Below are 22782 nucleotides of genomic sequence, written 5' to 3'. Positions count from 1 at the left end.
TCGGAGGTTAATAATGCTGACTTGATCTACCAACAACCCAAAGGCTCTTAAGAGCCGCCCACACTTTCAATACAGAGTCTATTCCTTTGCAAGCACTACAAACACAGTCATAAACGTCTGTTTATTTAAATGTACTGCTCAAATATAAGCCTTATTAAAATTGTTTAATAAGGCTTATATTCTCTTCAATAGAGAATCCGATTTGGAAGCAAGCGCTCCTGCACTCTGATACATTATGTTGTATAACTATGAGAAAATGGCCACCGATCGGATTAAAATGCTCTTCATTGAACAATACGTAATACACGGGTACTTCTGAGGGCCCGTACATAATTGTAACATCCGTGGTCATGGCGTAAGCACTTTATATTTGAAATTTGAACGTTTATGTAGATGTACAGGCCAAAAAGGGAGAAAATGCAAACACCAGGTTGAAGTTCATCCATGAGGGTGATGACAACCGACCGTCGTGTGATCCATGGCTAGATCTCTGACTTCTATTACCCAAAGGCTCTGTTAGGTGCCACCCACACATATTAATAGATGTGTTGTAAGCAACTTGTCGATGCTTACTTACGCTGATGTGTAGCTATTTTCCCTCAAATCGTGTTTAGAGAACAATGGTGCAAGTCAATTGCCTTAGGTAATATTTCCATCATGTTTACAAGTCGGAAAACCCCAACTATAATAAACTTGATTACATCATACGGTACAAAAGAACAGGTCAGGGACATGGGTCATAGAAGTATCATGTGAGGTTACTAGCAATAGTCTGCTTTGCAATTATAATGTCATTATTGTATCTTCATGTTCAAGATAAACACAGACTGGCTTAATAGATGATTATGTGCTGCATTGATATAAAGTGTGTTACAACTGAAAATTTCAATGGGAGCGTTGCATATTATTATTCCTTTCAATTATATAGGCCTATACCCTGAATGTACCTATAGTATACGTTGTCCCTCTTGCTCTTAGAGGGACAATAGAGCATGTAGGCGGGAAAACATTTAGCAGAAACAAAGACACCTCCCTCCTGGCAGAATCACCCAATCATGTGCTGGGAGTCGCACACTTCATTTGCATCTGAGTTGGTATAAATACTGGTGAGACACGACCAGTGTGTCACATCTTCTCCTATCCTTCTGAAAGAGAATTGAATAATGCCTGAAGTTGCGAAGCCAGCGCCCAAAAAGGGCTCTAAGAAAGCCGTCACCAAGACAGCCGCTAAAGGCGGTAAGAAGCGCAGAAAGTCCAGGAAGGAGAGCTACGCAATCTACATCTACAAGGTGATGAAGCAGGTCCACCCTGACACCGGTATCTCCTCCAAGGCCATGGGCATCATGAACTCATTTGTCAACGACATCTTTGAGCGCATCGCCGGTGAAGCCTCCAAACTGGCTAACTACAACAAGCGCCGCACCATCACGTCCAGGGAGATTCAGACCGCCGTCCGCCTGCTGCTCCCCGGTGAGCTGGCCAAACACGCCGTGTCTGAGGGCACCAAGGCTGTGACCAAGTACACCAGCGCCAAGTAAATAGTTCTGCCTGCCCTAAACCCAAAGGTCCTTTTAAGGACCACCCATCTTTTCAACAAAGAGTTGATTCGCATCATTTAAATTAGCTTTTTATTTAGCTTATAAGCACTTTTTTAAATGAGTTGCTGACGTACAAGATAACGCTGCCGTACATGTAATGACATTCATATCTTCGCTTGACAGATTGTAGCGATATGTTTTTAAAACATGACAACAGTGGCTCGTGTAAAATGCCTATAAACGGCAGACAGACATCAGAGCACTAGACTTTAACTACAGATGCGTGTTCCTAAAGATTTTGAACTGCCGTGTATTAAAATGTGATTATAGCTTCTGTATTGGCTGTTGATTCAGACATAGGGTTATTCTGTTAAATATTGTGTGTGTGTGTATATATATATATTTTACCAGAACCCCATCAATTTATTTTGATGCCAGAGTACTTCACAGATTGTATTGGCTAGATGTCAATTTGCTCTGTTATTTACTATAATCTATTAGGCAAACAGACCAAAACATAATGGAGTCAAAAGGAAATTGGGCATGATAACATTATTTTACTTCATCCGTTTTCACTCGAAACATTCTAGCTGTCAACATTTTTAATATTAAGTTAGACCTATAGCAGTAGCACAGACCTCTTTCACAGCAGTCATTTTGACAGCTGAACACTGGTCATGGCATTAATTGCCATAATTAATTTAGGTGTCAGTGGTGGCCAGCTAATGTACATTAACACATTTAACTGAAACACATGTGGTGCTTATTTTCCTCTGCTGTGCTCCTTGGCTACCGTATTCCTTTTGATAAAATTAAAGTAGATATATTGTATACCCATATTGCCTATTATAATAGATTATGAAGCAATCTGGGTATACATGTGCTATGTAAATTGCTTGTAAATAAATGGTGTGCTGTGTTTATACATGTTAAATGATGTCAAGTAATAATTATGTAATATGCCATATGTTTTGTAAATGGCACCATTGGAAAAGTGGAGCTTGCTCTCAACTGGCCATCCTCTCATAAGTCTCCATGCCACAGGGAAGGACAACAGCAGCACTGTGTTTGCAGACACTGGAAAGTTTGAAATTTAAAACAAAACGCTTTGCCAAAGAGGATCTGTTTAACTGTTGTTCCAAAGTCAGACATCTCAGCTTGATCTGCAGCAAATAGGGAATTGGATATTCTATGTTTAAACTATTTTAAACGACAAATGACAGAGGAAAGCTGGCAAACTACTCTCCTTGTAATGGTGTATATGTGAGGTTTTTAACGTCTCCAAACAAAACGCAGGAGTCCTCAGCGCTCCACATGATTTGATTATGAAGTGAAACTTGTCTGCTATCTGCACCATTTGTTGTTTTGACTTAAATCCATTTCTCCGTCTGTATTTTATTTGGTTTTAGTTGTGGAGAAAACACAAGTCTTCGGTATTTTGCAGCACACAGAGCACTGACCCAGTGGGTTGAGTCTACATGGTTCTCACACATCATTTAAATTCCACCCCCTCCTCCTCTATGACATCTGTTAAACTGTTGTGAACCATTGATATCTTGAATGCTCTTATGCTGACGTCATATCATTGTCATCTGTCAATCACAATCAGTAGGGGTTGTACTAACACAGCTGGTGCTAATAAAGAGATCACGGCTTGCTCACTCGTGAGATTCAGTCAGTGTCATGTGAACTGCATGCAAGTGTGTGGCGTCTTTTATTCCTCCGTATAGTCCAAGGCTATCTAGACCTTTGCTGGTATGGCTGCTGCGCCAACAGGTTATGGGCCCAGAAAGGATTTTGGAAGCCGATGGAATCGTTTGTGCTTTGACGGAGATGAGAAAAACTACGAGTTGTGGGAAACAAAGTTTCTTGGCCACCTGCGTCTACAAGGCCTGAAGAGCACCATATTGAAAGCGCCCGAGCCTGGCGACGGCGGGGACGAAGAGGATGCAGAAGAGGCCGCGGTAAGAGCCGCAGAAGACGTTGATAAAAATGAAGAAGTCTACGCTGAACTTATTCAATTGTTGGACGATAAAAGTCTGTCTCTGATCATGAGAGATGCAGCGGATGATGGGAGAAAGGCGTTGAAGATTCTGAGGGATCACTACGCAGGTAAAGGAAAACCGCGTGTGATCAGCTTGTATACAGAGCTTACGTCTCTCCAGAAATCTGCCAATGAGAGCATCACAGACTATATTATTCGAGCAGAGACTGCCATCACAGCACTGAGAAATGCAGAAGAGATTTTGAGTGACGGTTTATTGATAGCTATGATTCTGAAGGGGCTGCCAGAGTCATTTAAGCCATTTTCCATCCACACTACACAAAGTGACGAGAAGATCACCTTCGCCGAGTTCAAGACGAAGCTGAGGAGCTACGAGAGCACTGAGAAGTTCAGTGGAAGCTCAGTTGACGACAGCGTGATGAAAGTAAGAGGCAAAGACTTTAATGTGAAGCTGCTGTCCTGTTATAGCTGCGGCCAGAAGGGCCACAAGGCCCGTGAGTGCAAGGCTCAGGCTGCTGGTCACAGGGAACAACAGAGACAGTGGTGCAGTTTTTGCAGAAGTTCCACGCACAGTGATGCAAACTGCAGGCGGAGAGGACGACGAGACAACGTGAAACAGGCCATGGATGAAGAGGACCGCGACGACGACCACCACCACACATTCGCCTTCAAGGTACGCCAGGTGGACAGCGACCCGGGCGGTGGACTGAAGCAGAGGGGGCTTATGGTCGACACCGGTGCTACATCGCACATAGTGACCGACATGAACAAATTCAAGGACTTTGACGAGAGTTTCGAGCCACGAAAACATGTCCTGGAGTTGGCTGATGGAGTGAGGGCCTCTGGCATAGCGCTGAAGAGAGGTGCTGCAAAAGTTTGGCTGAAAGACAATACGGGTCGAGAGGTGGAGACGATGCTGACGGGGGCGCTGTACGTCCCATCCTTTCCCCAAGACATTTTCTCGGTCAAAGCAGCGACAACCAAGGGAGCCACAGTCATATTCAAAGAAGGACAGAACAAGCTCATTCACGAGAACGGTACGACATTTGACATTAAGGTGTACGATAGATTGTTTTATTTAAACACAGTTAATGATGATAATGTTGATGAATGTCATGGGTGTTTTGATATCAAAACTTGGCACGAAATTCTAGGTCACTGTAACTACGAAGATGTGTTAAAATTGCAAAATGTCACTGAGGGTATGGCAATTAAAGGCAAAACTGATACATCTAATTTGACATGTGAAGTGTGCACAAAAGGTAAATTTGCTCAGAGCAGGAGCAGAGAGCCAGATGAAAGGGCAAAGGCTGCACTGCAACTTGTACACACAGATTTGTCTGGACCTATAGATCCTACTGCTAAAGATGGGTTCAGATACACATTAGCTTTTACTGATGACTATTCAGGAGCAGTTTTTGTTTATTTTTTGAAATCTAAGAGTGACACAGTCAAGGCTACTGAGAAGTACATTGCTGACGTTTCACCTTATGGCAAAATCAAATGCATAAGATCGGATAATGGTACAGAATATACTTCTGGTCAATTTCAATCATTGTTAAGTAAGAATGCCATCAGACATGAGACCTCAGCTCCTTATTCACCCCATCAGAATGGGACAGCTGAGAGAAATTGGAGAACATTATTTGAAATGGCAAGATGCATGCTAATTGAGAGTAACCTACCAAAAGAGTTGTGGACATATGCAGTTATGACTGCTGCTGTCATTCGAAATAGGTGTTTCAACAGACGTGTAGGACAGACTCCATACTATATGTTGACAGGAAAGAAGCCTAATCTTTCAAAAATGAGAACATTTGGGTCACCATGCTATGCTTACAAGCAAGACAAGAAAAAGTTGGATTCAAGATGTGAAAAAGGTATTTTTGTAGGGTATGATAAGAACAGCCCTGCTTATTTGGTGTTTTATCCTGACACAGGAAAAGTACTCAAAAATAGGTTGGTCAAATTCATCACCAAGAGTGTAATTGAGAGTCAGACTCAAACAGAGCAGGAAACATGTGATGAAGATTTCAGTATAAGGAGAGCTGTAAACCACCTACCAAAAATTGTAAAGGCAAATGTAATCCCAAAAGAGTCACAGGAAAATGAGACTGAGATTTGTGATAACATTCAGACAGGTGAAGGCCAAAGTAGCCAGAGTACATCTTATCCACAAAGGGAAAGGAAAACTCCTCAATATTTAAATGATTATGAGTGTAAAGTAAAATCTGATCACCAAGAAGAGCTAACCCTTGATTATTGTTACAGAGTTATTTGTGATGTGCCCCAAACAGTGCAGGAGGCTATGGCATCACCAAATTCTCAATTATGGGCTAAAGCTATGGAGGAGGAAATTGATTCACTGAGAGAAAATGACACATTTACTCTGACCACACTGCCAGAAGGTAAACATGCAGTGGGGGGCAGATGGGTTTACACAGTGAAAGAGAACCCAGTAAAAACATGCAAAGCCAGGTATGTAGCAAAAGGCTATAGTCAAATTTCTGGTATTGATTATAAGGAAACCTTTTCTCCAACTGCAAATATGACATCTGTACGTAGTTTAATGCAAATCGCAGTACAACATGATTTAGAGTTGCATCAAATGGATGTTAAAACAGCATATTTACATGCTCCGATAGATTGCGAGTTGTATATGGAACAACCTGAAGGATTTGAGGTTAAGTCAGAGAAGGGGGAGAAACTGGTCTGTAAACTTAACAAATCACTGTATGGTCTGAAACAATCAGGACGGAATTGGAATAAAATGCTCCATGATTTTCTAAGTGAAAATGATTTTATTCAAAATCCGGCTGACCATTGTGTTTACAATAAACTAACATCTAAAGGTGAACAGATTATTTTGATAATCTGGGTTGATGATCTTATCATTGCAGGAAGCAACAGTCAAACAATCAAAAATGTAAAAGAAATTTTGGGAGCCAAATTTAAGATGAAAGATCTTGGCAAACTTAAGAACTTTCTAGGCATTGATTTCACACAGACAGATGGTGAAATAAAGATGAACCAGAAAAGGTACATCATGAAAATTTTGCAACGGTTTGACATGTCTGACTGCAAGGCAAGATCGACTCCATGTGAGTATAAACTAAAATTTGACAATGAAGGTGAATCTGTTGATCAAAAGAGGTATCGTGAAGTGGTAGGCAGCTTGATCTATGTAATGACATGTACTAGACCTGATCTAAGTTTTATTGTCAGTAAGTTGTCTCAACACTTATCCGAACCAAAAGAACAGCATATGGTAACAGCAAAACATGTGTTAAGATACTTGAAGGGAACTGTAGACCAGGAGTTGTGTTACAAGAGAAGTGATTCAAAACTAAAACTTGTTGCATATTGTGATGCTGATTGGGCAGCAGATCAAAATGACAGACGGAGCACAACTGGGTACTGTTTTAGTCTATGTCAGACAGGACCTGTTATTTCCTGGAAGTCTAAGAAACAGCCTACAGTTGCTTTATCCACATGTGAAGCAGAATATATGGCATTGGCAGCTGCTACACAGGAAAGTTTTTATCTTGTGCAGTTATTAAAAGGAATGGACAATGGAAATGATTATGCACCAGTAACAATCTTTGAGGACAACCAAGGGGCAATTGCTTTATCAAAGAATCCTGTGTGTCGTCAAAGGTGTAAACATGTTGACATCAAATATCATTTTGTTCGATCTGCAGTTAGTGATGGAAACATTATTATCGAATACTGTCCAACAACAGAAATGGTTGCTGATATGTTAACCAAACCTGTAACAAAGGTCATGATTGAAAAGTTTATGTATTTTATTTTTGGTGTTGAAGGTTAAAATGAAATTGAAAAGAAAAAAAAAGAGTTGTAAATGTATGTCAAAAGGTTTTGTCAGAATAAGATCAAGTGGGGGTGTTAAACTGTTGTGAACCATTGATATCTTGAATGCTCTTATGCTGACGTCATATCATTGTCATCTGTCAATCACAATCAGTAGGGGTTGTACTAACACAGCTGGTGCTAATAAAGAGATCACGGCTTGCTCACTCGTGAGATTCAGTCAGTGTCATGTGAACTGCATGCAAGTGTGTGGCGTCTTTTATTCCTCCGTATAGTCCAAGGCTATCTAGACCTTTGCTGGTATGGCTGCTGCGCCAACAACATCTGTCTCTACTAAAACTTTAGTTCAATCAGTGCATCTGAAACACCAACCAGAAGACAATGGCAGAAGTCGCCCCAGCCCCAGCTGCCTCCCCGGCTAAAGTAGCCAAGAAGAAGACCGCGGCCAAGCCCGTGAAGGTCGGTCCCAGCGTCCAGGAGCTCATCGTCAAGGCTGTGAGCGCTTCCAAGGAGAGGAGCGGTGTGTCTCTGGCCGCCCTCAAGAAGTCTCTAGCAGCCGGTGGCTACGACGTGGAGAAGAAGAACAGCCGCGTCAAGATTGCCGTAAAGAGCCTGGTGGCAAAGGGCACCCTGCTCCAGACCAAGGGTACCGGTGCGTCTGGATCCTTCAAGCTCAACAAGAAGGCTGAAGAGAAGGTAAAGAAACCCGCTAAGAAGACAGTCAAACCCAAGAAGCCGGCAGCCAAGAAACCCGCCGCGGCAAAGAAATCCCCCAAGAAGGCAGCAGCCAAGAAGCCCGCAGCCGCTAAGAAATCTCCCAAGAAGGTAAAGAAGCCTGCAGCTGCAAAGAAACCAGCAGCCAAGAGCCCCAAGAAGGTGGCCAAGAGTCCCAAGAAAGTGAAGAAGCCCGTTGCCGTAAAGAAAACACCAGCAAAGAAGGCAGCAAAGCCCAAGGCGGTGAAACCAAAGAAGACAGCCGCTAAGAAGAAGTGAACGTCCACACAGCAACCTGTCTAGTTTACCCCACAAAGGTTCTTTTAAGAGCCACCCACAACTTTATTTAAAGAGTTCCTTTTCTCATATATATATATATATATATATATATATATATATATTATTTTATATATTTGCGCACATAGGATTGGTTATTTACTCAATTGAGCAAAGAGGGGGGGGGGGTCATGTGATTGTCAGCAGTGAGAACTAATGATTGATTTTGCAAGAGAAATAAGCAACTAAACAAGGTATATGAAAATTAGCCCCAAAAGAGGCCACATCAGGCCACAAAGCCTGTATTGGTGTTGTGATCTTGTAGATCTGCTATTTTCGAGAAAATCTTAATGGCAAAAAGCATGGTTAAAGTCTACTATGACAACATCACAACAGTTACAAGCATTGGGTGTGAGTTTTAGATACATAAATAAGGCTGCCCATACAATCAGGGTGATTGTCTACAAATTGAATATGGTAATTTGACAATGATATTTATTGGTATGTATATTACATGCGAACATACATGCATTAATATATATATATATATATATATATATATATATATATATATATATATATATATATATATATAATCATAATGATCCAATATAGGTTTATGATGTGCAAGAGAAGAGAAGTGATACATGCAAAAATATGATTAATATACAAAATATAATGTGGCAATAGATATTAAGAGAATATAAATATGCATATTCAATATGAACTATTTTATTTTTTTAATCAAATCTAACAGCCTTGGCATATCTACATACTGATACATCACACAGAAACGGCATTATGTTCAACAAACAGTTTTACTTTTGATTATATTACAACTTAATAACATTAATTATAACAATTGTATTAACAATGTACTATTGTCACATGTCACTCTAAAGTCCCAGTAATGTTTTAAAATGTGTTCATCATTACAATGGACCCTATTCACAGCAGCCTGTTCATATTGGTTAGTTGTACTTTTTATTTAGCTTGACCACTAACACTGACAATGTTATTTTAGTAGCACTATATACATGCCAGATTTAAAGCTTTAAAGTTATACTTTGTAGCACCAAATCATTGTCCTTTACTTATGCGACCATTTACCATGTCGTCTCTGATTGTACACTTTGTAAAATGTAAATCACCCATTAGGATGAAGAGATGATAACTGTCTAAAACTGGTCATTGACTGAGAGACGCCGTCTTTCTCTGATTGGTCTCTGGTCAGGAACCTCCTTGTTTGGGGAGGAACCGATCACTGCACGAGTATAGTGCTGATTGGTGGGGCGCTCATACACAGTCAGCCCGCGCTCTCACTCATATTTACGATTGGTGGGGCCCACACAGACAGCACTGAGTTGAAGATATAAAAGGTTTCGTGTTCCTATGTACTAGCACATTTCTTCGTAGTCTAACTCAAGAAATAAAGTAGAAAAATGTCAGGACGAGGCAAAACCGGAGGGAAGTCCAGGGCGAAGGCCAAGACCCGCTCGTCTCGTGCCGGGCTCCAGTTCCCTGTCGGTCGTGTTCACAGGCTGCTGCGCAAAGGCAACTATGCCCAGCGTGTCGGTGCCGGCGCCCCGGTCTACCTGGCGGCTGTTCTCGAGTATCTGACCGCTGAGATCCTGGAGCTGGCTGGAAACGCTGCTCGTGACAACAAGAAGTCTCGCATCATCCCCCGTCATCTCCAGCTGGCCGTCCGCAACGACGAGGAGCTCAACAGGCTGCTGGGTGGAGTGACCATCGCTCAGGGCGGTGTGCTGCCCAACATCCAGGCTGTTCTGCTCCCCAAGAAGACCGAGAAAGCCGCCAAGAAATAAATCTCTATTCGTTTGACAAACCACACAAAGGCTCTTTTAAGAGCCACCCACTATTTCACCTTAAGAGTCTCTTTCACACCCTGTGCATGTTTCAAACACTCATCCCGGTGATATTAATTTAAAGATAGCAGTTTATTTCTATTGCACTGGGTTAATAAAATCACTAATCGACTAACATTACAGAACATATCTAGCATAAAAGGATCAAGTAGGTGAATGAACACTCCCATCTAGTGGCCAATAAGGGGCATGTAGGCAGGCAACCTCTAGTTGTCAGTCTTCATTAATAATCTCGTTGGTGTGGGACTATAGTTGCCAGTTAGTGACGTACTCTTCACCTTTCATAATCAAAATATAACTATTTTCCAATATCCGCAAACGTCAGCTCATTAGATTTGTGATTGTATGATTAACGCAGATTCTTAACTGCAATAGAAAAAGGTGCATTATTATCTTTAACTCAATATTTTCATCGGGATGAGTTAAATTGAAACAACATTGATTGCAGGGAGTGGAAGAATCTTAGGGTGAAACAGTGGGTGTCCCTTAAAAGAGCCTTTTGGTGGAGTTCGTTTAAAACGAATGATTCATTTCTTGGCGGTTTGGAGCTAATACATGCAAACGGGCGCGCGTTTGAGTCCGGAACATGAGTCCCTGGCTCATGTTCAACTTAGTACTGTCTGTGAGCGCCCCACCAATCACATAAACGAATGAAAGCGCGGTTTGAGTATGTATGCGCTCCCCTCCAATCAGTACTAGTGGCGCGAGCGGCTCCTCCCAAAGAAGGAGGTTCCTGACCAGAGACCAATCAGACAAAGACGGCGTCTCAGCGCCGCTGTAATAAAACCAGCATTTTGAATGTGTCTCAGCACAACTCTTAACTTCGCCTTGCTGAGTGAGAAAAATGGCAAGAACCAAGCAGACCGCCCGCAAGTCCACCGGTGGCAAAGCCCCCAGGAAGCAGCTCGCCACCAAGGCAGCTCGTAAGAGCGCGCCGGCAACCGGTGGAGTGAAGAAGCCTCACCGTTACAGGCCTGGTACTGTGGCTCTGAGGGAGATCCGTCGATACCAGAAATCTACCGAGCTGCTGATCCGTAAGCTGCCCTTCCAGCGCCTGGTGAGGGAGATCGCACAGGACTTCAAGACCGACCTGCGTTTCCAGAGCTCCGCCGTCATGGCTCTCCAGGAGTCAGCCGAGGCTTATCTGGTCGGTCTGTTCGAGGACACCAACCTGTGCGCCATCCACGCCAAGAGAGTGACCATCATGCCCAAAGACATCCAGCTGGCCCGTCGTATCCGTGGAGAACGTGCTTAAACTGATCTATCACTGCCCGAACCCCAAAACGGCTCTTTTAAGAGCCAGCCACTTATTTATTTAAAAGATTTTTACATTCCATAAGCACAGAGACTGAGGGAAGTAAATTAATGTAAAGCTAGTCAGTTGGCAATAGCCTACAAAGCACTTGTTAAAAAATACGGTGTGGCTAGTCAGGGTTATAATATCTATCTATAATGCAGGGCATAATATAACTTATAAATGCTTATGTATATGAAATATAACTTCAGTTAAGATAGTTATAATGTGCTGTTCCGCTGAGCATATAATGCATTATAACCAGCACTTATAATATCTCAAACATTGTCATGTCATACATGATTATAAGCATTTATAACGAGTGTTATAATGCCTTATAAGCGCAAATGCATTATAGACATGACCTTTAAGTAAAGTGTTAACAAAATATCTGCAGCAGCTTTGCTCTGGAAACCCAATACCCCCCAAATGCACACAACATACATGTCATGTAGTAGCTATATCATTTTTTTCCCATATAGATTTACACAATTATTTATATCAATTATTTTAAGCCTAGAATCAAGCCATCCAGAGTCCTGGTGAATCATGACCATAAAACATTTTATTCTGTGAAAAAAAATGGAATATGTAATTATATGATAATACTATATTTAATAAATACCTTTTTTTTTTTTTTCACAGAATTAAATAAATATTTTTGGAAATCTCTATTGGAGTGGAATGCCCTATTCAGCATTTGAGTCCTATCAGTGTCTTTTTCTCCCACCAACATTAGTAGCCTAATAATCTAGACTAGTATTACACTATTACCATATAATTAATATTCTAAACAATAACACAGCCATATTTTTTTTTTTTTTTTTTTTTTTTAACCTGGCTGGAGTTTAATACTTTGTGTTTGGTTGTATTGTTTTGTTTGTTGTTATGAGTTTGTTTGGTTGAAGTGCTTGTAGTTGTTTTATTTTGTTGTGTTTTTTCAATTGTGTTTAGGACCCCTCAAAATCAAGATGTTTCTCTAGATAGACCTGTTGCTGCGGCTGTTCACCCTTAAAAAAAAAATCAAGAATATAACTGAAGAGAGTGCGGATGTTCCTTTATTTTATGTATTATCAAGAATCTGCACCCAGTTAATCCAGAGAGACAAGATCCCCTTGAGTAGAGCACGCCTTCTCCTGACGGTAGTATCCGGGTAGGAGAGTTGTCCTCACAGCAAGCTTATTTAACATGATCATTTTCAAACTTGTACCTTCACAGCACAGTGTCACAGAAAAATGCACAGCGGTCACATCACACTGATTATCCACGATCCAAATCTGAATCAATCTATATAAAATATACAGCTCTTAAAAACCGAAAAATCTAATACAATTTGCACAATAAAACTACCAAAATGGTCAACATCATCACAGATATCCTCCACAATACAAGCCAGGTTATTTTGGGAAGAACAATAGGCTATATTGTCGATGTCATCCTATATTGATGACAATGATTTGGTCATGTATATGTATTTTCAAAAGACAACAATAAACACAAGGAAAGTCAACTGTTGAGACATGATATCACTAGGTCCTACTCATCAACTGGCCTATATAAATTGCCCAAGATAGTTCAAAGATACAAAATACAACAATACAAAGTAGTTCATCATAAGGCAATAAGTTCAAGGGGCTGGAACCATAGATTTAAAAATAAGGCACATCTAAAGCCATAATAACCTATGAAGGCTGGGAGAAATGGATGATGGGCAAAAAGGCCCTACAGCGATACTCGCTGGAAGATGTTGGTATGACAACAGTTATAACATTACATTAAGTAACAGAATCAACATCATCAAGTCCTTTAGGGGAAAGTATTCGTAATAATGTATGTGGCCAATAGGCAGTGGTGGACAAAGTACTCAACTCCAGTACTTCAAAGTCACGTCAAAGTATAGATACTCCTGGTCAAATATAAGTGAAATTTACAAAGTCAAATTTCTACTTGAGTTTAAGTGCTGTAGTATTTGCTTTTAAAAATATTTAAAGTATTCAGATGTAAGGATACATGCTTTTTAAAATACCTAAGTATTTTAAAGTACATGATTGATTGATTGCATTCATGTTTTTTGAAAGAATAAATTAATAATTTATTTAACACTTTTTGAACCAGACGTTATAGCCTTCCAACAAGGCATGATATAAAATAAAATGAATGTATTTTATTTTATATTATATTGCAACAGGCATGATACAATACGCCTGTTTACAATACTTCATGTACAGATTTCTAACTACAAACTACCTCACAGGGATTGGCAATACTACACAGCTAAGACATTAAGACTAGTATGGAGAGGGCACGGTGGCGCAGTCGGTAGCGCTGTCGCCTCACAGCTAGAAGGTCCTGGGTTCGATTCCCACCGGGGACGCTGTGGGCGCGTCTTCTCCTCCGCGTCATCAACGCCCATACCCTAGGTGGGGTTGGCGAAGGGGCCTACTCTGTGTGGAGTTTGCATGTTCTCCCCGTGTCTCTCAGGGTAGTTAATACCCTCACAAAAACATGTAGTAATCCTGGTCGCTATACCGCCTCCCCCCATGACAGCAGGTTGGAATAACGTGTTCCTTCCACGCGCTACGTCCAACCAGGGAAACTCCTCCCTGTCAGGTGACAAGAAGGTCAGTTGGCTCTCATGCATTGAAGGAAGCATGAGCTCGGCCCTGGCCTCCCTAGGCTGGTGAGGTGTAGCGCCCAGGATCACTTAGACAATTGGCACCGGGTGAAAAATAAGGGTTACAAAATCGTGGGATAAAAATTATTTAAAAAAAAAGAATTAAAAAAAAGACTAGTATGGATCCGTATAGCCTTTAAACCACTGTTTCAATTGTGCTTTGTGAACAGACAATTACATTACAGTTGCCGATTCTGATTAGCTACTGTAAGGCCAAAAATAACTTTGCTTTGAGGATGATAATATTAATATGCAAAATTAAGTAAATGTGTTAAAGCAAAACATTTAAACCTCAGAAGATACAAAGATTGCATGGTCCATTGAATATAATTTCCTTATTGTGAACCTCACAAGAGAAGAAATTGAAAGACTATCGATATTAAACCAATCATTGTAAATGTTAATAATAAAAAAAACTGAAACAATTGACCCGTAGTCTACTAATAAAAGCAACTAATGTACAAAATCACCTATTAATTGAGCTTCACTTCCTCACATAAAAGCTGCCTGTATACATTTCACTAAGGCCGGTGTAATAGAAATGTAATCCAAACCAGTGTCAATATAATTTCCCCATGAAAAAGAGAAATACAGTACAATGTTTTAGCAGTTCACAAACACGGAAGTACGTTAGAATTGTCTCTACACTCCTTACTTTGTAACTTTGTTTAAATAAGTGCTATACAAATAAAGTTGTATTATTATTATGGAATTTCAGCTTGAAAGCTTGTCTTTAACAAAGAAGAATGTTCCAATAGCAATGCCCAGAAGTCCCAAAGCCAGACCAACTCCAAAGAAGACAGTTGGACTATAACTTCTGACAGTTATGTCAGCGTCTGTGAACAAAATAAGACAGTTTTATGATAAAACTGTCTTATTTTATCATAAAATAAAATAAGACAGTTTACCCTGGATAAAACTAACCCTGGATAAAACTTTTATCCACGGTTACTCTCAGTTATGTCAGCTTCTGTGAACAAAATAAGACAGTTTCATCCAGGGTTACTTGCCAACTTTGATCATTAAGATCATGCTCATCAATGCTTTGCTTGTAGAATACAGGTGTTCATTATAATATAAAGAGGAGTGAAATGATGATTTGGCAATATGAATTCAGGGTTTCCCAGGTATCGGACCATAGAATCGTCTGCAGGGACTTCCACGTCATCCTTAGTCCACTTTACTTTGATGAAAGGAGGGACAAAGTGGTTGACAAAGCAGATGAGAGTGTTCTCCACCTCCTCCATCACTTCATCTTTGGAGTAGATCACAGTTTCAGGGGCAGCTATAATACCAAATAATACATTTTAATCGTCATGAAATGAAACAGTGTCTCTCGTAACAATGGATATTCAGTGGACCCCATCAGTGACCTGTTGATAAAAAACTAAAAAACACTTACATTTGACATAGGTTAAGCCTGATTTGCATCTAGCATCCAAGTCGTTACTCTGTGTCTGCACTCTTCTCTGGCACCCAATGCAGACTGGGAAAGCCAGGTAGGCACAAGGGAGGCATGTGGGATCCGGCTGTCCCAGATGACCTGTCCTTTCTTCAAGTCTACATAACCCATCTCATCATCATCCAGAGTCAGATACATTCTAGCATCTTTGTTCTGAAAGCGTCCATAGCCAAGGCGTATGACATGAGTTCCTAAAACAGGGTGACATTTTTGTTTTCTTAATGATTTTTGACAATGATGTGAGAATAGTAAACACAGTGCTCCAAAGTTTGCCCTGGGTGTAAAACTACTGAACATTGGTGAAATAAGATATAAGCTGAATACTTACTTGCACATGAGCATGTGCAAACAGCCCCGGATAAAAGTAGAATAATTTCCAAATACATGATACGAACAGCCATCTGCCTTCATTCACTACAGTATCGACCTCTCTCTCGTAGCCTGCACTGGAGTGATGCTTTGGGAAAGGGAGGAAGCTAGAGGCCGTTGTGATGCTGACAAACATGAATGTTTTGTTCATTGTTGATGCCAGGGTTAGATGTCGAATTTCCTCATTCTCAGTCACACCACACCATAAAAAATTCTTCCTTGTTGCCATGGGAAAGTGTAAATTACCTTTAAAAGGAAGGTTGCACTCAACAGCAGTGTGACATCAGGTATGTGTTCTTCCATTTACAGTTTCCTCAAATGGACATTTTATTCAGGCCTAATAGTTGTATAGCCTACATGACAATTGCGTATACCATTGGTTCTCAAAGTGGGGAGTTACAGGGGGTCCCCAGCTAAATGATGGATAGTTAGGAACCAAATGGACCCTTATGGGTCTGTAACTCTGAGCGTGTACAAATGGACCCTATTTGTTAGCTTAATACCTGTCAAACTGGGGGTCCTTGAAATTAAAATGGTTGAGAATCACTGGTAGAGCCACACACACACACAACCGCACACATGCATGCGCACACGCACGCACACACGCACGCACACACACACACACGCACACGCACACGCACACGCACACGCACACACACACACACACACACAGTATTGGAAATGTTCAATTGTATTTCGCATTTGACTGCACTACACCCATTACACCAGCATATGTCAATCACGTTACATTTAACTCTGCGGTGATCATTTTCCATGATGGAAACAATCTGATACTAGCCTTAAGTGAGAAACGGCTATTATTTATGTATTTGTACCAGTGGAGGAAAAAGTACTCACATTTTCTATTTAAGTAAAAGTATCAATACTGCAATTTAGAAATACTCTGTTACAAGTAAAGTTAATATACTTAAAGTACCAAAAGTAAAAGTACTAAAATGTTTGAAAATAGACGATCTACATCGAGCTTGTAGATCGGCTATTTTCTAAAAGCCTATTAAAAAAACAGGGCTAAAGTGGTTAAGGTATTATGTTTTATAATATAATGTATATCTGCAAAGTTACTAGTAACTAAAGTGTTCAAATAATTGTAATGGAGTAAAAGTACAATATTTGCCTCTGAGATGTAGTGGAGTAGAAGTAAAAGTATTGAAAATCAAGTAAAATACCTCTATATTGTACTTAAGTACAGTACTTGAGTAAATGTACTTAGTTACTCTACAACTCTGATTTGTACAAATTCCATACAGTAAGCTAGGGGAAGCAGAGATCAATCATGTTATCCGTCTATGCAAAACCTGTGTTCACACACCCAGTTTTTTTTTAACAAATTGCAAATACATTTGAATTTAAACACAAATTTCATAAAGGCGTTGATTTGTTTTCATTTACACAAACTTATTTTCTGTATGTGTCCATATTAGTGCATTTGTGGATAGATAAATAATCATATATATTTGGGGGAGTGAGTTTGTCTTCCAGGATCGTGCTGACTAGTTTTTTTAAATTACAAAATATGCATTAGTGGAAAGGTCTCTTTAGTAAATAAGTGGGTGGCTCTTAAAAGAGCCGTTGGGTTTATGATAGTGACGGAGTAGTTTAAGCACGTTCTCCGCGGATACGACGGGCCAGCTGGATGTCTTTGGGCATGATGGTCACCCTTTTGGCGTGAATGGCGCACAGGTTGGTGTCCTCAAACAGACCGACCAGATAAGCCTCGGCTGACTCCTGGAGAGCCATGACGGCGGAGCTCTGGAAGCGCAGGTCGGTCTTAAAGTCCTGGGCGATCTCCCTCACCAGGCGCTGGAAGGGCAGCTTACGGATCAGCAGCTCGGTAGATTTCTGGTAACGACGGATCTCCCTCAGAGCCACAGTACCAGGCCTGTAACGGTGAGGCTTCTTCACTCCACCGGTTGCCGGCGCGCTCTTACGCGCTGCCTTGGTGGCGAGCTGCTTCCTGGGGGCTTTGCCGCCGGTGGACTTACGAGCGGTCTGCTTGGTTCTTGCCATGGCTTCTCTGAGTCTGAACGAGGTTGAGAGAGTAGTAATGTGTAGGAACGGCGCAAACTGCTGCCTTTTATTAGCGCTTCTTCAGACGCCGTCGTTCTCTGATTGGTCAGCGGCCAGGAACCTCCTTATTTGGGGAGGTACCATACGTCACTGGTACCGATTGGAGGAGGGGATCTCTTACAAACTTCATACTGAGCTGTTGTAATAGATAATACTATGAATACTAGTTTACATTAAAGTGAAAATACATTGCTTTGTGTTTTATGACATGGGGCAAATAAATAAACATTTTTCCTTGAGTGACAAAACAACATGATTATGGTGAGTAAGAATTATAAGTAGGCATATCTTGTCTTAATTACATTAAAATGTAACACTCATCCAATTATTAACGTGGTCAAATAAGTGTCAACTTCCAATATGGACAATAAATGCTTTTACTACAAATAATTGTGGATTGAGATCTACCTCAATCCTACGCAAGTGAATAATAGGCACTGATGTAATCATGCAATGTGGCTCTAACTATAAATATGTAAAGGATATTAAATACCTGCAAGTCATTACGATCATATAATATGTGGTGGAAGAAGTACTCAGATATTTTACTGGAAGAAGTACTCAGATATTTTACTGAAGTAAAAGTAGCAATACCACATTATGAAAATACTCTGTTACAAGTAAAAGGCCTGTGTTCAAAAAGTAAAAGTACAAAAGTATTGCCATCACAATATACTTAACGTACCAAAAGTACTAAAATATTTGATAATAGCAGATCTACAATGAGCTTGTAGATCGGATATTTTCAAATGGCCTATGTATAAAATAGGGCTGAAGTGGTTAATGTAGGTTTTATAAGTAAAAGTACAGTATTTGCCTGTTATGCAGTAGACTAGAGTAGAAGTAAAGTATTGAAAATACTCCAGCGAAATCAATAAAAAAAAACTACAAAATAATGCTTCTGGTGATTAGTAGTTTCATTCCCTACCTATGTTGAATGCACTTATTGATAAAAGCGTCTAATAAATGACTAATGCTGGATAGTACATAAATACAGTATTTGAGTTAATGTATTGGCTTACTTTACACCACAGCATTATGCAGTCAGTTTATATAAACTGTGCACATACGGTCTATATAGAAGGGAATAGAATTCATCTTTGATTGAAAGAGTGGGTGGCTCTTAAAAGAGCCTTTGTGGGGTACGTTGAACACAGATTTATTTCTTGGCGGCTTTCTCGGTCTTCTTGGGGAGCAGAACAGCCTGGATGTTGGGCAGCACACCGCCCTGAGCGATGGTCACTCCACCCAGCAGCCTGTTGAGCTCCTCGTCGTTACGGACGGCCAGCTGGAGATGACGGGGGATGATGCGAGACTTCTTGTTATCGCGGGCAGCATTTCCAGCCAGCTCCAGGATCTCGGCGGTCAGGTACTCGAGAACAGCCGCCAGATAGACCGGGGCGCCGGCACCGACACGCTGGGCGTAGTTGCCTTTGCGCAGCAGCCTGTGAACACGACCGACAGGGAACTGGAGCCCGGCACGAGATGAGCGGGTCTTGGCCTTCGCCCTGGACTTCCCTCCGGTTTTGCCTCGACCTGACATTTTTTAGCTTTATTTCTTGAGTTGGACCTCGAAGAATTGTGCTGGAACACTGGCACACGAAAGCTTTTATATCTTCAACTCAGTGCTGTCTGTGTGCGCCCCACCAATCATAAATATGAGTGAGAGCGCGGGGTGAGTGTGTGTATGAGCGCCCCTCCAATCACTAGTGGCGTGAACGGTTCCTCCCAGAGAAGGAGGTTCCTGACCATGAAGGAGAGCGCGGGCTGACTGTGTATGAGCGCCCCACCAATCAGCACTAGACTCGTGCCGTGATCGGTTCCTCCCAGTCTAAACTGTGGTTCCTCCCCAAACAAGGAGGTTCCTGACCAGAGACCAATCAGAGAAAGACGGCGTCTCTCAGTCAATGACCAATTTTAGACAGTTATCAGTCATCTCTTCATCCTAATGGGTGATTTATTTTACAAAGTGTACAATCAGAGACGACATGGTAAATGGTCGCATAAGTAAAGGACAATGATTTGGTGCTACAAAGTATAACTTTAAATCTGGCATGTATATAGTGCTACTAAAATAACATTGTCAGTATTAGTGGTCAAGCTAAATAAAAAGTACAACTAACCAACATGAACAGGCTGTTGTGAATAGGGTCCATTGTGATGATGAACACATTGTAAAACATTACTGGGACTTTAGAGTGACATGTGACAATAGTACATTGTTAATACAGTTGTTATAATTAATGTTATTAAGTTGTAATATAATCAAAAGTAAAACGAACTGTTTGTTGAACATAATGCCGTTTCCGTGTGATGTATCAGTATGTAGATATGCCAAGGCTGTTAGATTTGATTAAAAAAATAAAATAGTTCATATTGAATATGCATATTTATATTCTCTTAATATCTATTGCCACATTATATTTTGTATATTAATCATATTTTCGCATGTATCACTTCTGTTATCTCTTGCACATCATACACCTATATTGGATCATTATGATTATATATATATATATATATATAAATGCATATATGTTCGCATGTAATATACATACCAATAAATATCATTGTTTGAAAAAAAAATTTAAAAAAATACCATATTTGATTTGTAGACAATCTGCATGGGCAGCCTTATTTATGTATCTAAAACTCACATCCAATGCTTGTAACTGTTGTGATGTTGCCATTAAGATTTTCTCGAAATTAGCAGATCTACAAGATCACAACACCTATCAATATACAGGCTTTAGCACTCATGTGGCCTCTTTTGGGGCTGGTTTTCATACACCTTGTTCAGTTGCTTATTTCTCTTGCAAAATATAGCAACATTAATCATTAGATCTCACTGTTGACAATCACATGATCCCCCCCCCCCTCTTTGCTCAATTGAGTTAATAACCAATCCTAAATGCCAGCGCAAATATTAAAAATTATATATATATCTATGAGAAAAGGAACTCTTTAAATAAAGTTGTGGGTGGCTCTTAAAAGAGCCTTTGTGGGGTAGACAGGTTGCTGTGTGGACGTTTACTTCTTCTTAATGGCTGTCTTCGTGGGTTTCGCCGCCTTGGGCTTTGCTGCCTTCTTTGCTGGTGCTTTCTTAACGGCAGCGGGTTTCGTCACCTTCTTGGGACTCTTGGCCACCTTCTTGGGGCTCTTGGCTGCTGGTTTCTTTGCAGCTGCAGGCTTCTTTACCTTCTTGGGAGATTTCTTAGCGGCTGCGGGCTTCTTGGCTGCTGCCTTCTTGGGAGATTTCTTTGCCGCGGCGGGTTTCTTGGCTGCCGGCTTCTTGGGTTTGACTGCCTTCTTAGCGGGTTTCTTTACCTTCTCTTCGGTCTTCTTGTTGAGCTTGAAGGATCCAGACGCACCGGTACCCTTGGTCTGGAGCAGGGTGCCCTTTGCCACCAGGCTCTTCACGGCGATCTTGACGCGGCTGTTCTTCTTCTCCACGTCGTAGCCACCGGCGGCTAGAGCCTTCTTGAGGGCGGCCAGAGACACGCCGCTCCTCTCCTTGGAAGCGCTCACAGCCTTGACGATGAGCTCCTGGACGCTGGGACCGACTTTCACGGGCTTGGCCGCGGTCTTCTTCTTGGCTACTTTAGCCGGGGAGGCAGCTGGGGCTGGAGCGACTTCTGCCATTGTCTTCTGGTTGGTGTTTCAGATGCACTGAACTAAAGGCTAAGTAGAGACTGATGGAATAGAGGAGGAGGGGGTGGAACTTAAAGGATGTGTGAGAACCATGTAGACTCAACCCACTGGGTCAGTGCTCTGTGTGCAGCAGAATACTGAGACACTTGTGTTTTCTCCACAACTAAAACCAGATAAAATACAGACGGAGAAATGGATTTAAGTCAAAACAACAAATGGAGCAGATAGCAGACAAGTTTCACTTCATAATCAAATCATGTGGAGCGCTGAGGACTCCTGCGTTTTGTTTGGAGACGTTAAAAACCTCACATATACACCATTACAAGGAGAGGAGTTTGCCAGCTTTCCTCTGTCATTTGTCGTTTAAAATAGTTTAAACATAGAATATCCACTTCCCTATTTGCTGCAGATCAAGCTGAGATGTCTGACTTTGGAACAACAGTTAAACAGATCCTCTTTGGCAAAGCGTTTTGTTTTAAATGTCAAACTTTCCAGTGTCTGCAAACACAGTGCTGCTGTTGTCCTTCCCTGTGGCATGGAGACTTATGAAAGGTGGCCAGTTGAGAGCAAGCTCCACTTTTCCAATGGTGCCATTTACAAAACATATGGCATATTACATCATTATTACTTGACATCATTTAAAATGTATAAACACAGCACACCATTTATTTACAAGCAATTTACATAGCACATGTATACCCAGATTGCTTCATAATGTATTATAATAGGCAAAATGGGTATTCTTTAATTTTATCAAAAGGAATACGAGGGAAAAAAACACCACATGTGTTTCAGTTAAATGTGTTAATGTACATTAGCTGGCCACCACTGACACCTAAATTGATTATGGCAAATAATGCCATGACCAGTGTTCAGCTGTCACGCTCATGCATATCATGCTTATGAGGTCTGATCACTCGCTATATGCGTAAGACTACACAATGTGTGTATAGGTATATACTATATATAGGCCTACTCATTAATAAATTACCCT

General features: G+C 40.9%; 7 protein-coding genes across 7 annotated transcripts; 4 read left to right on the top strand and 3 right to left on the bottom strand.

Moving 5' to 3' along the window:
* Window positions 1-1163: 1163 nt before the first annotated feature.
* On the top strand, window positions 1164-1538 carry LOC308098771 (histone H2B-like; the record flags this gene model as incomplete). Its single annotated transcript, XM_080447202.1, has 1 exon — window positions 1164-1538. The coding sequence occupies one exon, from the start codon at window positions 1164-1166 to the stop codon at window positions 1536-1538; it is 375 nt and encodes a 124-aa protein (XP_080303328.1).
* Window positions 1539-7755: 6217 nt separating this feature from the next.
* On the top strand, window positions 7756-8367 carry LOC308098748 (histone H1-like; the record flags this gene model as incomplete). The annotated part of the gene is made up of 1 exon (XM_080447179.1): window positions 7756-8367. One exon carries the CDS (start codon window positions 7756-7758, stop codon window positions 8365-8367), a length of 612 nt encoding a protein of 203 aa, XP_080303305.1.
* Window positions 8368-9806: 1439 nt separating this feature from the next.
* LOC308098404 (histone H2A-like) lies at window positions 9807-10190 on the top strand (the record flags this gene model as incomplete). Its single annotated transcript, XM_080446740.1, has 1 exon — window positions 9807-10190. One exon carries the CDS (start codon window positions 9807-9809, stop codon window positions 10188-10190), a length of 384 nt encoding a protein of 127 aa, XP_080302866.1.
* A 904-nt stretch (window positions 10191-11094) lies between these two features.
* Window positions 11095-11505, top strand: LOC308099030 (histone H3.2; the record flags this gene model as incomplete). The annotated part of the gene is made up of 1 exon (XM_080447567.1): window positions 11095-11505. One exon carries the CDS (start codon window positions 11095-11097, stop codon window positions 11503-11505), a length of 411 nt encoding a protein of 136 aa, XP_080303693.1.
* A 6161-nt stretch (window positions 11506-17666) lies between these two features.
* On the bottom strand, window positions 17667-18084 carry LOC308098788 (histone H3.2; the record flags this gene model as incomplete). Its single annotated transcript, XM_080447219.1, has 1 exon — window positions 17667-18084. Exon 1 carries the CDS (start codon window positions 18075-18077, stop codon window positions 17667-17669), a length of 411 nt encoding a protein of 136 aa, XP_080303345.1. The 5' UTR covers window positions 18078-18084.
* Window positions 18085-19296: 1212 nt separating this feature from the next.
* Window positions 19297-19680, bottom strand: LOC308098341 (histone H2A-like; the record flags this gene model as incomplete). The annotated part of the gene is made up of 1 exon (XM_080446651.1): window positions 19297-19680. The coding sequence occupies one exon, from the start codon at window positions 19678-19680 to the stop codon at window positions 19297-19299; it is 384 nt and encodes a 127-aa protein (XP_080302777.1).
* Window positions 19681-21167: 1487 nt separating this feature from the next.
* Window positions 21168-21779, bottom strand: LOC308098750 (histone H1-like; the record flags this gene model as incomplete). The annotated part of the gene is made up of 1 exon (XM_080447181.1): window positions 21168-21779. One exon carries the CDS (start codon window positions 21777-21779, stop codon window positions 21168-21170), a length of 612 nt encoding a protein of 203 aa, XP_080303307.1.
* Window positions 21780-22782: the final 1003 nt, after the last annotated feature.

Source organism: Gymnoscopelus braueri (genome assembly GCF_963280865.1).
Source record: "Gymnoscopelus braueri genome assembly, chromosome: 13".
In the NCBI taxonomy this organism is placed as follows: domain Eukaryota; kingdom Metazoa; phylum Chordata; class Actinopteri; order Myctophiformes; family Myctophidae; genus Gymnoscopelus; species Gymnoscopelus braueri.
Note: the sequence above shows the minus strand (reverse complement) of the source record. Positions and strands in the feature narration are given on the sequence as shown.